Source organism: Ovis aries, chromosome 8, assembly GCF_016772045.2.
Source record: "Ovis aries strain OAR_USU_Benz2616 breed Rambouillet chromosome 8, ARS-UI_Ramb_v3.0, whole genome shotgun sequence".
Taxonomy (NCBI): Eukaryota; Metazoa; Chordata; class Mammalia; order Artiodactyla; family Bovidae; genus Ovis; species Ovis aries.
The window spans coordinates 48,495,359-48,511,086 of NC_056061.1; the positions used below are offsets into that span (position 1 = coordinate 48,495,359).

General features: G+C 37.7%; 1 protein-coding gene across 1 annotated transcript in view; it reads left to right on the forward strand.

Annotated features, from left to right (window-relative positions):
• RNGTT (RNA guanylyltransferase and 5'-phosphatase) overlaps positions 1-15,728 on the forward strand; it is a 235,173-nt gene that overhangs the window by 20,578 nt on the left and 198,867 nt on the right. The window contains exons 5-6 of the mRNA XM_027972440.3: positions 13,367-13,442; positions 14,975-15,215. Of these exons, the coding sequence (XP_027828241.1) occupies positions 13,367-13,442; positions 14,975-15,215 (317 nt within the window). The remainder of the gene's footprint in view (positions 1-13,366; positions 13,443-14,974; positions 15,216-15,728) is intronic.

Below are 15,728 nucleotides of genomic sequence, written 5' to 3' on the forward strand. Positions count from 1 at the left end.
AGAAGAATTTTTGTTTTTTTATAACCACCATGCAGTTATACCAAACAGAATAAAGAGAAATTCCTTAATGTCATCTGATGCTTAGTCCACTTTTAGATTTCCTCAATAATCTAAAAAATCCCCTTTTAAAGTTAGATTTTTCAAACCAGGATCCAACGGTATCCAAATATGACATTTTGTTTTTTGTTATTCTCTCTCTTTTAAATGCTGTCAGTTTGTTGGAGAAATCAGGTTTTGTCCTATAAAATGTTCCATTATCTGGATTTACCTGAGTGCCTCCTCATGGTATTAACTTTTTCCTTTGTCCCCTGTCTGTCTTGTAAACTGGTAGTTAAAACAAGAGGCATAATTACATGTTTTAAGCAAGAATACTTCCCAGTTGGTGTCGTATGTTTCCTTTTACCCTGCATCAATTAGCACATAATGTCTGGTGGACCCACTTTTAGGGGTATAGGTGGTGGCATGTTACTTCCTCTGTTACTTTTTAATCTGTCTTTTACCTAATTTTTTTTTAATCTATTGATGACTGTTACCTTCTTCCGATATTTTATTAGGAGTTGCAAAACAGTGCTTTTTCTGACTGGGTAATTTCTTCATGAATTAGCTGGAATTCCTCTTTAGCAAAGAACTATTCCTTCTTAACAATTTGATTATCCTGAAATGCAGTTTGTACTGAAAAGGCAAGTTAAATTTATGATTGTTTTATTTCTCAATTTCCAGAATAATGTATTGGTATCTTAACAGTATCTGGTGGTGACTGATTAATCTTATTTTTATTTTTTGGAGTATCTATTTGAACTCATGAATTTTTGTGTAGTTGATATATTTAAATCACTTATAGTCAATATTTATTCTTATGCCCAAATTGCTTTATCCTAGGCCAGTGGGAGCCTCTTCAAGTTGATTTCTGTGTCTTTTTGATAGCACCCCATCAGTCTTTGACAGTTTTGTTGTTTTCTGGTATAACATGTTTTCCAGACATGGGGTCAGTTATTCCTTTAAGGAAGCTGGTTCCTTTAAGTGGAAAGTAGTATTTAGAAATAATCTAGGTATAGAGAGCATTCCATAATTAAACACATGAACATTTCTGCAGTTAAATACATGAATATTCATTCACACTGAGTGAGGAAAAATAGACTATAAATAACATCACATCAGTTCAGGTCAGGTTCTGTCCCCAAATGATCTACCCCAAATCTTAATTTTTAAGAGCTTTATTAAAAATTATAATTACAAGTAAGAGATTATGTATGGAGCTATAGTATATTTGTTTGCATGTGCTGAAAATTGAGGATAATAATTTTGTGGGCTGGAGAAATAAAGAAGTCTTTTTGTTAAAAGAGAAATGACTGATTTCTTGGTAAATGGTAGACTAATAGATATGTAACTTAACTAATGCTTCTGATTATTTTAGGTGTTTCTGGTTATAAACACACAGGTCAGATTTTTGAATATATATTTTTATGAGTAGTACATGTGAATTTTGGTAAAAAAATTTCTTTTGATAAAAATCTTTTAAGATTACTTGACACATAATAAGTTCTTAATAATTAATAGTTTCCTCTTACTATTCTTCCTCTTTTTATTTTTTGTTTTTGCTCATTTAGACCAGAGTTGTCTCAACCTAAACACTATTGACATTTTGAATAGGGTAATTCTTTATTTTGGGGGACTCTTCTGTGCACTGTAGGATGTTTAACAGCATTTCTGGCCTCTACCCACGAAGTGTTAATGCCACCCCACCAGTTGTGACAATTAAAAATGTCTCTTGGGACTTTCCTGGTGGCTTAGTGGTGAAGAATCTGTCTGGCAGTGCAGGAGACACAGATTTGATCCCTGTTCTGGAAAGATCCCACATACCACCTAAAGACTAAGCTCGTGTGCCACAACTGTTGAGCCTGTGCTCTAAAGCCAGGGAGCTGCAACTGCTGAGCCCACATGCTGCAACTTCTGAACCTTGTATGCCCACGTTCCACAGCAGGAGAAGCCGCTGCCTGAGAAGCCTGAGCACTGCAACTGGAGAGTAGCCCCTGTCACGGCTGGAGAAAAGCTGGCCTAGCAGTGGAGACCCGGCACAGCCAAAACACAAGTCTCCTGGCACTGCCAGATGTCCTCTGGGGAGGGGGGTGGGCAAAGTCACCCCCAGTCGAGAATCATTTATTTAGACTCATCAGGTAACGTTTTTGATACTAAAAATAAATTTATCTGACTAATGAGATAAAAAGGAAGTTGTGTATATTGAGATCAGGCAGTATTTAGAAAGCCATGTTGCCACCAGCCCTGTATTAGTCACCTCTTCCTAATTTATACTTATAGTCATTTCAGTATGTGTATTTCTATAGTTAAATATACCATATTTATGTTGGGGAGATTGTTTTCCTTTCTTGGTTTGAGATTTTAAAAGACTATCGTTTTTCCTTAATATGTAGAATAATGTTAGTATTTTTTGAGATTCTGTATAAATTTATTTCCTTATGTTAGCTTAGAATAGAAAATGATGACAAATTTGAATAAGAAGTGACTTGAAATATTAATCAGGAGCTAATCTTTGCTTATAAACTGTGCTCTGCTTGCCACTAGATGGACCCATTCTCATAATGAACTGAGGAAAACTGAAAAAAAAAACAAATGCTTCCCCTTCCCACCCCCTAAACACTGAAGACAAATGAGGTTAGGCTTGTAGTATACCTATTTAATGAAATTAAAAAAAAAAATCAGATACATAATATTCCATATTTTTCTATAGAGATTTGTTTTGTTGAAGGTTTTTATGTTTCTTTCTTCATGTTTTCCTTACTTTAACAATCTAATCATTTATTAATGCTTTGAAGAGTAACAATAAAGTAAAACTTTATGTACTTATTTAACAAATAATATTAAAATAGCACTGGTACTTAAATTGTGTATCATCACATGACTTAATCACTTGATTGAAATTATTCTTAGATATGTTATTTGTAAAAATATTTGCTCTAAAGAGATGCAAAAACAGTAGTGGTGTAGATGAGAAACATATCTAAAGTTAGAGTGTTGTTATTTAGCCCCTAAGTCATGTCTGACTCTTTGAGACCCAGCGGACTGTAGCCTGCCAGGCTCCTCGGTTGTTGGGATTTCCCAGGCAAGAATACTGGAATGAGTTGATATTTCCTTCTCCAAAAATTAGAATATTTGTTGCTTAAATTGGTCTCAAATATAAAGTAGAAAGGAAATTTACATGTTGTATTGATACATGTTGAATAAAAAAGTCTGTTTACATAAACTGACATCTTTGCATAATTTTTGAGGCACCTTTTCTTACAGAGCATTGGAGATGATGAATTTATAGAGTTTCATGATTATAGCAGCTTATTTCTTTTTTTTTTTTTGGATCTGCAGTATATATATATTTTTAAAATTCTACTTTACAATTCTGTACTGATTTTGCCATACATCAACATGAATCCACCACGGGCATACACGTGTTCCCAATCCTGAATCCCCTCCCTCCTCCCTCCCCATACCATCTCTCTGGGTCATCCCATGCACCAGCCCCAAGCATCCTGTATCCTACATTGAACCTAGACTGGCGATTCGTTTCTTATATGATATTATACATGTTTCAATGCCATTTTCCAAAATCATCCCACCCTCTCCCTCTCCCACAGAGTCCAAAAGACTGTTCTATACATCTGTGTCTCTTTTGCTGTCTTGCATACAGGGTTATTGTTACCATCTTTCTAAATTCCATATATATGCGTTAGTATACTGTATTGGTGTTTTTCTTTCTGGCTTACTTCACTCTGTATTATGGATTCCAGTTTCATCCATCTCATTAGAACTAATTCAAATGTATTCTTTTTAATGGCTGAGTAATACTCCATTGTGTATATGTACCACAGCTTTCTTATCCATTCGTCTGCTGATGGACATCTAGGTTACTTCCATGTCCTGGCTATTATAAACAGTGCTGCGATGAACATTGCGGTACACATGTCTCTTTCAATTCTGGTTTCCTCGGTGTGTATGCCCAGCAGTGGGATTGCTGGGTCATAAGGCAGTTCTATTTCCAGTTTTTTAAGGAATCTCCACACTGTTCTCCATAGTGGCTGTACTAGTTTGCATTCCCACCAACAGTGTAGGAGGGTTCCCTTTCTCCACACCCTCTCCAGCATTTATTGTTTGTAGACTTTTGGATCGCAGCCATTCTGACAGGTGTGAAATGGTACCTCATTGTGGTTTTGATTTGTATTTCTCTGATAATGAGTGATGTTGAGCATCTTTTCATGTGTTTTTTAGCCATCTGTATGTCTTCTTTGGAGAAATGTCTATTTAGTTCTTTGGCTCATTTTTTGATTGGGTCATTTATTTTTCTGGAATTGAGCTGCAGGAGTTGCTTGTATATCTTTGAGGTTAGTTGTTTGTCAGTTGCTTCATTTGCTATTATTTTCTCCCATTCTAAAGGCTGTCTTTTCACCTTGCTTATAGTTTCCTTTGTTGTGCAGAAGCTTTTAATTTTAATTAGATCCCATTTGTTTATTTTTGCTTTTATTTCCAATATTCTAGGAGGTGGATCATAGAGGATCCTGCTGTGATTTATATCAGAGAGTGTTTTGCCTATGTTCTCTAGGAGTTTTATAGTTTCTGGTCTTATGTTTAGATCTTTACTCCATTTTGAGTTTATTTCTGTGTGTGGTGGTAGAAAGTGATCTAGTTTCATTCTTTTACAAGTGGTTGACCAGTTTTCCCAGCACCACTTGTTAAAGAGATTGTCTTTACTCCATTGTATGTTCTTGCCTCCTTTGTCAAAGATAAGGTATCCATAGGTGTGTGGATTTATCTCTGGGCTTTCTATTTTGTTCCATTGATCTGTATTTCTGTCTTTGTGCCAGTACCATGCTGTCTTGATGACTGTGGCTTTGTAGTAGAGTCGGAAGTCAGGCAGGTTGATTCCTCCAGTTCCATTCTTTCTCAAGATTGCTTTGGCTATTCGAGGTTTTTTGTATTTCCTTACAAATTGTGAAATTATTTGTTCTAGCTCTGTGAAAAATACCACTGGTAGCTTGATGCTGCTGCTGCTGCTACTGCTAAGTTGCTTCAGTCATGTCCGACTGTGCGACCCCATAGACGGCAGCCCACCAGGCTCCCCCGTCCCTGGGATTCTCCAGGCAAGAACACTGGATTGGGCTGCCATTTCCTTCTCCAGTGCAGGAAAGTGAAAAGTGAAAGTGAAGTCACTCAGTTGTGTCCGACTCTTCGCGACCCCATGGACTGTAGCCTACCAGGCTCCTCTGCCCATGGGGTTTTCCAGGCAAGAGTACTGGAGTGGGTTGCCATTTGGGATTGCATTGAATCTGTAGATTGCTTTGGGTAGTATACTCATTTTCACTATATTGATTCTTCCTATCCATGAATATGGTATATTTCTCCATCTATTAGTATCCTCTTTGATTTCTTTCACCAGTGTTTTATAGTTTTCTATATATAGGTCTTTAGTTTCTTTAGGTAGATATATTCCTAAGTATTTTATTCTTTTCATTGCAATGGTGAATGGAATTGTTTCCTTAATTTCTTTTTCTACTTTCTCATTATTAGTGTATAGGAATGCAAGGGATTTCTGTGTGTTGATTTTATATCCTGCAACTTTACTATATTCGTTGATTAGCTCTGATAGTTTTCTGGTGGAGTCTTTAGGGTTTTCCATGTAGAGGATCATGTCATCTGCAGACAGTGAGAGTTTTACTTCTTCTTTTCCAATCTGGATTCCTTTTATATCTTTTTCTGCTCTGATTGCTGTGGCCAAAACTTCCAGAACTGTGTTGAATAGTAGCGGTGAAAGTGGGCACCCTTGTCTTGTTCCTGACTTGAGGGGAAATGCTTTCAATTTTTCACCATTGAGGATAATGTTTGCTGTGGGTTTGTCATAGATAGCTTTTATTATGTTGAGGTATGTTCCTTCTATTCCTGCTTTCTGGAGAGTTTTTATCATAAATGGATGTTGAATTTTGTCAAAGGCTTTCTCTGCATCTATAGAGATAATCATATAGCTTTTATTTTTCAATTTGTTAATGTGGTGAATTACAGTGGTTGATTTGCGGATATTGAAGAATCCTTGCATCCCTGGGATAAAGCCCACTTGGTCATGGTGTATGATCTTTTTAATGTGTTGTTGGATTCTGATTGCTAGAATTTTGTTAAGGATTTTTGCATCTATGTTCATCAGTAATATTGGCCTATAGTTTTCTTTTTTTGTGGCATCTTTGTCAGGTTTTGGTATTAGGGTGATGGTGGTCTCATAGAATGAGTTTGGAAGTTTACCTTCCTCTGCAATTTTCTGGAAGAGTTTGAGTAGAATAGGTATTAGCTGTTCTCTAAATTTTTGGTAGAATTCAGCTGTGAAGCTGTCTGGACCTGGGCTTTTGTTTGCTGGAAGATTTCTGATTACAGTTTCTATTTCTGTGCTTGTGATGCGTCTGTTAAGATTTTCTGTTTCTTCCTGGTTCATTTTTGGGAAGTTGTACTTTTCTAAGAATTTGTCCATTTCTTCCACGTTGTCCGTTTTATTGGCATATAATTGCTGATAGTAGTCTCTTATGATCCTTTGTATTTCTGTGTTGTCTGTTGTGATCTCTCCATTTTCATTTCTAATTTTATTGATTTGATTTTTCTCCCTTTGTTTCTTGATGAGTCTGGCTAATGGTTTGTCAATTTTATTTATCCTTTCAAAGAACCAGCTTTTGGCTTTGTTGATTTTTGCTATGGTCTCTTTTGTTTCTTTTGCATTTATTTCTGCCCTAATTTTTAAGATTTCTTTCCTTCTACTAACCCTGGGGTTCTCCATTACTTGCTTTTCTAGTTGCTTTAGGTGTAGAGTTAGGTTACTTATTTGACTTTTTTCTTGTTTCTTGAGGTATGCCTGTATTGCTATGAACTTTCCCCTTAACACTGCTTTTACAGTGTCCCAGAGGTTTTGGGTTGTTGTGTTTTCATTTTCATTCGTTTCTATGCATATTTTGATTTCTTTTTTGATTTCTTCTGTGATTTGTTGGTTATTCAGAAGCGTGTTGTTCAGCCTCCATATGTTGGCATTTTTAATAGTTTTTCTCCTGTAATTGAGATCTAATCTTACTGCATTATGGTCAGAAAAGATGCTTGGAATGATTTCAGTTTTTTTGAATTTACCAAGTTAGATTTATGGCCCAAGATGTGATCTATCCTGGAGAAGGTTCCATGAGCACTTGAGAAAAAGGTGAAATTCATTGTTTTGGGGTGAAATGTCCTATAGATATCAATTTGGTCTAACTGGTCTATTGTATCATTTAAAGTTTGTGTTTCTTTGTTAATTTTCTGTTTAGTTGATTTATCCTTAGGTGTGAGTGGGGTATTAAAGTCTCCCACTATTATTGTGTTATTGTTAATTTCCCCTTTCATATTTGTTAGCATTTGTCTGACATATTGCAGTGTTCCTATGTTGGGTGCATATATATTTATAATTGTTATATCTTCTTCTTGGATTGATCCTTTGATCATTATGTAGTGTCTTTCTTTGTCTCTTTTCACAGCCTTTGTTTTAAAGTCTATTTTATCAGATATGAGTATTGCTACTCCTGCTTTGTTTTGGTCTCTATTTGCGTGGAATATCTTTTTCCAGCCCTTCACTTTCAGTCTGTATGTGTCCCTTATTTTGAGGTGGGTGTCTTGTAGGCAGCATATACAGGGGTCTTGTTTTTGTATCCATTCAGCTTTGTCTTTTGGTTGGGGCATTCAACCCATTTATGTTTAAGGTAATTATTGATAAGTATGATCCCATTGCCATTTACTTTATCGTTTTGGGTTCTGGTTTATACACCCTTTCTGTGTTTCCTGTCTAGAGAAGATCTTTTAGCATTTGTTGGAGAGCTGGTTTGGTGGTGCTGAATTGTCTCAGCTTTTGTTTGTCTGTAAAGCTATTGATTTCTCCTTCATATTTGAATGAGATCCTTGCTGGGTACAGTAATCTGGGCTGTAGGTTATTTTCTTTCATCACTTTAAGTATGTCTTGCCATTCCCTCCTGGCCTGAAGAGTTTATATTGAAAGATCAGCTGTTATCCTTATGGGAATCCCCTTGTGTGTTATTTGTTGTTTTTCCCTTGCTGCTTTTAATATTTGTTCTTTGTGTTTGATCTTTGTTAATTTGATTAATATGTGTCTTGGGGTGTTTCGCTTTGGGTTTATCCTGTTTGGAACTCTCTGGGTTTCTTGGACTTGGGTGATTATATCCTTCCCCATTTTAGGGAAGTTTTCAACTATTATCTCCTCAAGTATTTTGTCATGGTCTTTCTTTTTGTCTTCTTCTGCTGGGACTCCTATAATTTGAATGTTGGAGCGTTTCATATTGTCCTGGAGGTCTCTGAGATTGTCCTCATTTCTTTTAATTCGTTTTTCTTTTTCCTCTCTGATTCATTTATTTCTGCCATTCTATCTTCTAGTTCACTAATCCTATCTTCTGTCTCTGTTATTCTGCTGTTTGTTGCCTCCAGAGTGTTTCTGATCTCATTTATTGCATTATTCATTATATATTGATTTTCTTTTTTATTTCTTCTAGGTCCTTGTTAAACCTTTCTTGCATCTTCTCAGTCCTTGTGTCCAGGCTATTTATCTGTGATTCCATTTTGATTTAAAGATTTTGGATCATTTTCACTATCATTATTTGGAATTCTTTATCAGGTAGATTCCCTGTCTCTTCCTCTTTAGTTTGGTTTCGTGGTCATTTATCATGTTCCTTTACCTGCTGTGTATTCCTCTGTTTCTTCATCTTGTTTATATTGCTGCGTTTGGGGTGTCCTTTCTGTATTCTGGCAGTTTGTGGAGTCCTCTTTATTATGGAGTTTCCTCGCTGTTGGTGGGGTTGTACCTGTGGCTTGTCAAGGTTTCTTGGTTAGGGAAGCTTGTGTTGGTGTTCTGGTGGGTGGAGCTGGATTTCTTCTCTCTGGAGTGCAGTGAAGTGTCCAGTAATGAGTTGTGAGATGTCAGTGGTTTTGGAGTAACTTTGGACAGCCTGTATATTGAAGCTCAGGGCTGTGTTCCTGTGTTGCTGGAGAATTTGTGTGGTATGTGTTGCTCTGGAACTTGTTGGCCCTTGGGTGGTGCTTGGTTTCAGTGTAGGTATGGAGGTGTTTGATGAGCTCCTATGGATTAATGTTCCCTGGAATCAGGAGTTCTCTGATGTTCTCAGGATTTGGACTTAAGCCTCTTGCTTCTGATTTTCAGTTTTATTTTTATGGTAGTCTTAAGACTTCTTCTATACAGCACTACTGATAAAACATCTAGGTTAAAGATGAAAAGTTTCTCCACAGTGAGGGACACCCAGAGAGGTTCACAGAGTTACATGGAGAAGAGAAGAGGGAGAGGGGAGTTAGAGGTGACTGGAATGAGATGAGGTGGGATCAAAAGAGGAGAGAGCAAGCTAGCCAGTAATCACTTCCTTATGTGTGCTCCACAGTCTGGACCGCTCAGAGATGTTCATGGAGTTATACAGAGAAGAGAAGAGGGAGGCAGGAGACAGAGGTGGCCAGGAGGATAAAACGGGGAAATGAAAATGAGAGAGACAGATCCAGCCAGTAATCAGTTCCCTAAGTGTTCTCCACCATCTGGAACACATAGAGATTCACAAAGTTGGGTAGAGAAGAGAAGGGGGAGGGAGGAAGCAGAGGCGACCTGGTGGAGAAAAAGGAGAGTCCAAAGGAGGAGAGAGCAGTCAAGGCAGTAATCTCACTCTCATGTAAAAATGGGTACTGAAGTTTGGGTTTTTGAAGGTACAAAATTGATAACAAATACCAAAAAGCAAAGATTAAAAATCTAGAGTAGAGGTTGGATTTTCAAAAATACAATATTAAAGAAAAGAAGAAGAAGAAAAAAAAAAAACAAAGTCACAAGAATTATTAAAAAAAATATATGAAGTTTACTTTAAAAATAGGGTCTTTTTTTTGGAAAAGTAATAGGTTATAAAAATGAAAATTAAAGGAGTAATAGAGGACTTAAAAATTAAAAAAAGTTTAAAAAAAAGAAGAAAAAGAAAAGGAAAAAAGAATGATTGTAAAAATAGTAAAGATATATCTAGGACTTTCTCTGGTGGTGTTGTGGGCAGTGTGGGGTCAGTTCATTTTTGGGTAGTTCCTTGGTCCGGCTTATATTTCTCAATATCTATGGGCCCCTTCCTACGTAGTCAGTACTAACATCAGGGTTTTAATCTATTGCGCCTGTCACTTCCAAGGCGGTTCCCTCTGTTTTAGCTTCTTCTGTTTGCTGGTCTCTTCAGTGTCTGATTTCCGCCCTGACACAAGGGAGGCGGTGGTGGACACTTTTTTTTAGGCTCACTTGTTTAGTCGCGATGTGGGGAGGGAGGGACGCTGCAAACAAATAACACTGGTGTGTGCTCGCAGTGTCTCAGCCACACTGGGCCTGCCCCCACTCACAGTGCACACAGCTCAGGCTCTAGGTTGCTCTGCTGGGAACCGTCTGAGGCTGGCCCTGGGCTGCAGGCACCTCTCAGGTCTAAGCTGCTCAGGTTCAGGCACTCAGGTAGTCCTCAGAGGCGCAGACTCAGTTGGGCCTGTGTTTTGTGCCCTTCCCAGGTCCGAGTAGCTCAGGTGTTTGGCGAGCGCGGTCACTGTGACTTATCGCCTCTTCCTTCCCTGCTGCTCAGTTTTCTGGGTGTACAACTGGCGTACCTTCTCAGGCGGATGATGACCGTCCAGAACCCCAAGAAGTCTTAGTTAGCAAATAAGTCTGCTTGCAGTTTGGTAGATAATGTTTCTCTGGGGCTGTGATCGACCCCTTCCAGCCCTTTGGGCTCTGGCTGCCTGTCACCAGAAGGGAATGGTCTGCAGCCGGCTAATTCTGTTCCATCCTTTATTCTGTGCGCGGTCCTGGTGGTGTCTTATGTTAGAGCTTTTCGTGTGGTAGCTATCCCACAGTCTGGTTTGCTAGCGCAAGTTAGTTTGCTATGGTTACCCTCGGGGCATTTGGGCCTGATCCTTAAAAAGCAGTGCAGCCGGCCCCTCCCTGCCCAGCCCCTGCTTGCTAGTGGTGGATGCAGGCATCTGTACTGCTTCTCCACTGGGGGAATTACCGTTGGGCTTGTAATCTGTGGGTTTTAATTATTCATTTATTTTTCCTCCCTGTTATGTTGCCCTCTGTGCTTCCAAGGCTCGCTACAGACTCGGCAGTGAGAGTGTTTCCTGGTGTTTGGAAACTTCTCTCTTTTTAAGACTCCCTTCCCGGTATGGAGCTCCCTCCCTACTTCTTTTGTCTCTTTTTTTGTCTTTTATATTTTTTAGTACCTCTTTTCGAAGACAATGAGCTGCTTTTCTGGGTGCCTGATGTCCTCTGCCAGCATTCAGAAGTTGTTTTGTGGAATTTACTCAGTGTTTAAATGTTCTTTTGATGAATTTGTCGGGGAGAAAATGGTCTCCCAGTCCTATTCCTCCGCCATCTTAGGACCACCTCTATAGCAGCTTATTTCTAAGGAGTGTCTTTTTTTGTTCAAGGCTGATCTCTTTATTATTATTATTTTTAAATCTCTTAGGAAACTTCATTTCATTTATATCATTGTTTTCTATTACTTTCAACCTCTGTGAATTAACCAGATCTTTCTCAGCCTATAAACGTATTTAAACCTCTTATATTAAAATATTACCCTGTCCCCAAAAAACCTTTTCTTGCTGTTTTATATGTCCTCTTCCCCTTCCCAGCACACTTTCCAAAAGATTGACGCTCAAATCCATTCATTCCTATTCACCTCATTGCAATGTGGAGTCCTCCCTCTAAACAAATAGCGACTTTCAGTTCTAATCTTCATGTGACATTTAAACAGTTCTTGGGACTTCCTCTTTCCCTGGTAAACATGACCCTATGTTCATGTTCTCTTTATTTTCTTGACCCCATGAAAGTTCATTTTTAGTCTTTTTTTAATGCCTTCCCACCCCCTCAACTTATTCTTGAAAGGTTAGTTTTCCTCACATTCCATCTTTATTTATGTTCTCTTGTTCTACCCATTTTTAGTGATTTTATCCACACCACAGACACCTTCTGTAGTTGACTATAAGCTGATCATTCTGGAATCCACAACTCCAGCTAGACCTCTCTGTGAAGCTCTTTACCCTATTTCCAAATATTTTTGAATCTCATAAGAAAACACTCCCCTCCCCTCTTTTTTTTTGTATTTTGGCCAGACCACCAGGCATAGGGATGGTTCCCTGACTAGAAATTGAACCCACGCCTCTGCAGTGAAAGCACCAAATCCTACCCGCTGGGTCACCGGGGGACTTCCTATTAAGCACCTTAAACTCTGCATGTCCAAGTGTGCTCACTGTGTTGACTCTGCACGTACAGCTATACTCATTGTGTTGCCCAGTAGACTGATATATAAACTCCTGTATTTTGTAACTTGGTGGGTGGTGCCGCTGCCTAATTAGTCATCCAAGTCAGAACCAAAGACGCCTTCTACATCTTTTCTATCAGTGTTGACAGTAATTGATCCCTCAGATTGCAGATTCTACCTTAAATGTTTCTTCCATCTGCCTCTCCGTGTTATTCCCATCACCAGGACCCTTGTCAGTCAAACCCTAATCTCACATAGAGATTAGTGGGATGATTTCCTTGGTAGTTTTCTTGCTTCATTGATGCTTCTTCTCTATTTTGTGTTGAACTGCCAATGAAGTGGATTTTATAAAATGTGATAATTTAGTAATGTACACCAAGTTGTTTTTATTACATTTTCAAAGTTGTTAAAATGATTTGAGAATGCAATCATTTTTGGAAGTTATGAAGCTCATTTGTAGCTTTGCGTATTATAAAGATAGGACCATACTTACCTGGAATATGTTCTGAAAAAAAGCTTAACAAAAATAAATTTCTTTTTCTCAGCAGTTTTTCCTTTTAAAAGTCTATTTTGAAAGATTGTAGGCTAATGTAAAGATACAGTCAGTTGGCTTCTAGAGAGCTTTAAAGTAATTTTATTTTTATTGTGTTGTATGTTCATCAGTTTCTGTATCCAGTCAAGTGTCCTGTGTGGGTGTGTATATGTGTCTTTTAGAGTTGTATGTTTGATGAAATATCTCGTTATTTAAAATGCTTGGATTTTTTAGTTTTGAAATAAAACTTTAGACCTTAGAAACAGTTGTAATTAATAAATCAATATGTTATATTTAAACTGTTACTAGTGCTGTAAGTTATATTCCAAGCAATTTAAGCTGACAGGTTTAATAGTTATAAGAAAGGGCTAAGTTTTAAAAATGTGGTTGTTTTATAAAATGATTGAAATGTTTTGTTTGCAGGTTGGAATTTTAAAGTGAAATGTGGCCTCTGAAGTGATTTGTAATTTTAAATCAAAACTGCTTTATTTTCTAGGTGTTCATTGTACCCATGGTTTCAATCGCACTGGTTTCCTCATATGTGCCTTCTTGGTGGAGAAAATGGATTGGAGGTATTTGTTTCTTGTTGTAGTGAAAGAAGATATATTTAGTAATTGATAAAAAATTTTGTCGATTTTTTTTTTTTCAGTTTTAGCATTTTATATTTCCAGGTTTTTTGGTGAAGTCATGATTAACAAATAGATTACTTTGGCTCAGACTGTAAAGTGTCTGCCTACAGTGCGGGAGACCTGGGTTTGATCTCTGGGTCAGGAAGATCCTCTGGAGAAGGAAATGGCAACCCACTCCACTACGCTTGCCTGGAAAATCCCATGGACGGAGGAGCGTAGTAGGCTACAGTCCATGAGGTCACAAAGAGTCGGACATGACTGAGCGACTTCCCTTCACTTCACTCCATGATTAACATGATTTCAGTGGTTTTTATTTTAGATTTGGTTAATCTTTAGAATACCATTCATTACTGATGTTTTCTACCTAGTAGCATGTTGAGTGCTTATGGATCCCAAATACTACACATTTTCTTTCCCAGATTGTTTTTTTCACATCTTACAGAATTATTGGAGACAAGTTCTCCCAATATTTTGTGTATGTTTTCACCTTGGAGGTTACTACTGTTGTTTTTCGTTTCATTTTTAAGTACCTTTTAAAAAAATAGCTGCTGAGTATTAGAAAAAGCTTAAATACTATAAATACCACGTACCTTATGTTAAAACTGTTTCAGAATGGTTTGTCTCTTAGTAGATTGAATGCCTTGAGAGTAGAGACTGTGGTGTGTCCATTTTATAAAACTTCTGTTATGCTTTGTATAATAGTCTTAAATATAAAGGTATTTTTGGGGACTGAGTTACTCTATTTAAGCCAATCAACAGGTCTTTATGAGCACCTGTTAACTTGTAAAGTGTCTTTTTAGATTCTGAGAGATTAGAGAATGAGATATTACTGAATTTCCTCACTTTAAAGTTCTTTTGTTTACAAAGCCTTTCATGCAGTAAGTCCTTCTCTGAATATAATCACCTGAAGTAGACGTGTGATTATGTTACCCTGTTCACTCATCCTCTGTGGTTCTCTACTGCATATATTCTGCCTCTGCCTTTCTGCCCTTTCAGATGCCCTAAAAGGTAACTGTACACTATGTCGACTGCTATGTCAGACTCAGCCTATGCTTAGCCTCGCTCTGATGACCTCTGCTCTTAACGCTTGGGTCTGTTGAAAGTTCCTGAAAAACCAGCATGCTTTTACTTTATCTTCATGTTGCTTTTCCTTGACTGGTGTTTTCTGTTATAATCAGACCTCAACCTTTAAGGGTTTACTTAAATTCTTTACAGACTCTACCCAGGTCTCCTCATTACACTCATTGTAGTTTACCTTTAGAGTTTAGGAAATACCATGTACCTTGTGTTAAAACTGTTTCAGAATGATTTGTCTTAGTAGATTGAATGCCTTGAGAGTAGGGATTGTGATGTACCCATTTTATGAAACCTCTATTATACTTTGTTATAATAGCCTTAAATATAATAAGAGAAATTTGATAAATCTGCATAAATGGAGAGTAGTGAGGAAATTGCATGGTGTTTATTTTCCATAGTATTGAAGCAGCAGTTGCTACTTTTGCTCAAGCCAGACCGCCAGGAATTTATAAGGGTGATTACTTGAAAGAACTTTTTCGTCGCTATGGTGATATAGAGGAAGCACCACCCCCACCTCTATTGCCAGATTGGTGTTTTGAGGATGATGAAGATGAAGATGAGGACGAGGATGGAAAAAAGGAATCAGAACCTGGGTCAAGCGCCTCCTTTGGTAAAAGGAGAAAAGAACGTTTAAAATTGGTAATGTTTAAAGCTATTATTATAGTCTACCTTTTTCCTCTACAGGTTTATTGAGATTTATGCAAATAGAATGTTGACTATGTTTGTTTTGCTGGATTTGTAAGGTTTCTCCATACCTGTTATTTCCAAAGACTCTTTTTTTTGACTGCACCATGTGGCTTGTGGGGTCTTAGTTCCCCAGCTGAGGATTGAACCTAGACCCTTGGCAGTGAGAGTGTGGAATCTTAACTACTGGACCACCAGGAAAGTCCCCCAAAGACTTTTTTTTAAAATTAACTTTTATTGGAGTATAGTTGCTTTATAATGTTGTATTTGTTTCCTCTGTACAGCAAAGTGAATCAGTTAAACATACACAGTTATCCCCTCTTTAGACTCCCTTCCCTTTTAGGTCACCACAAAGCATTGAGGAGAGTTTTCTATCCTCCCAAAGATTCTTGATAGCCATGGATCGTGGACTTTTCTACAAAAACTTTTCAGTTATATGAATTTTTCCTGTTTTTGTTTCTTAGGTAA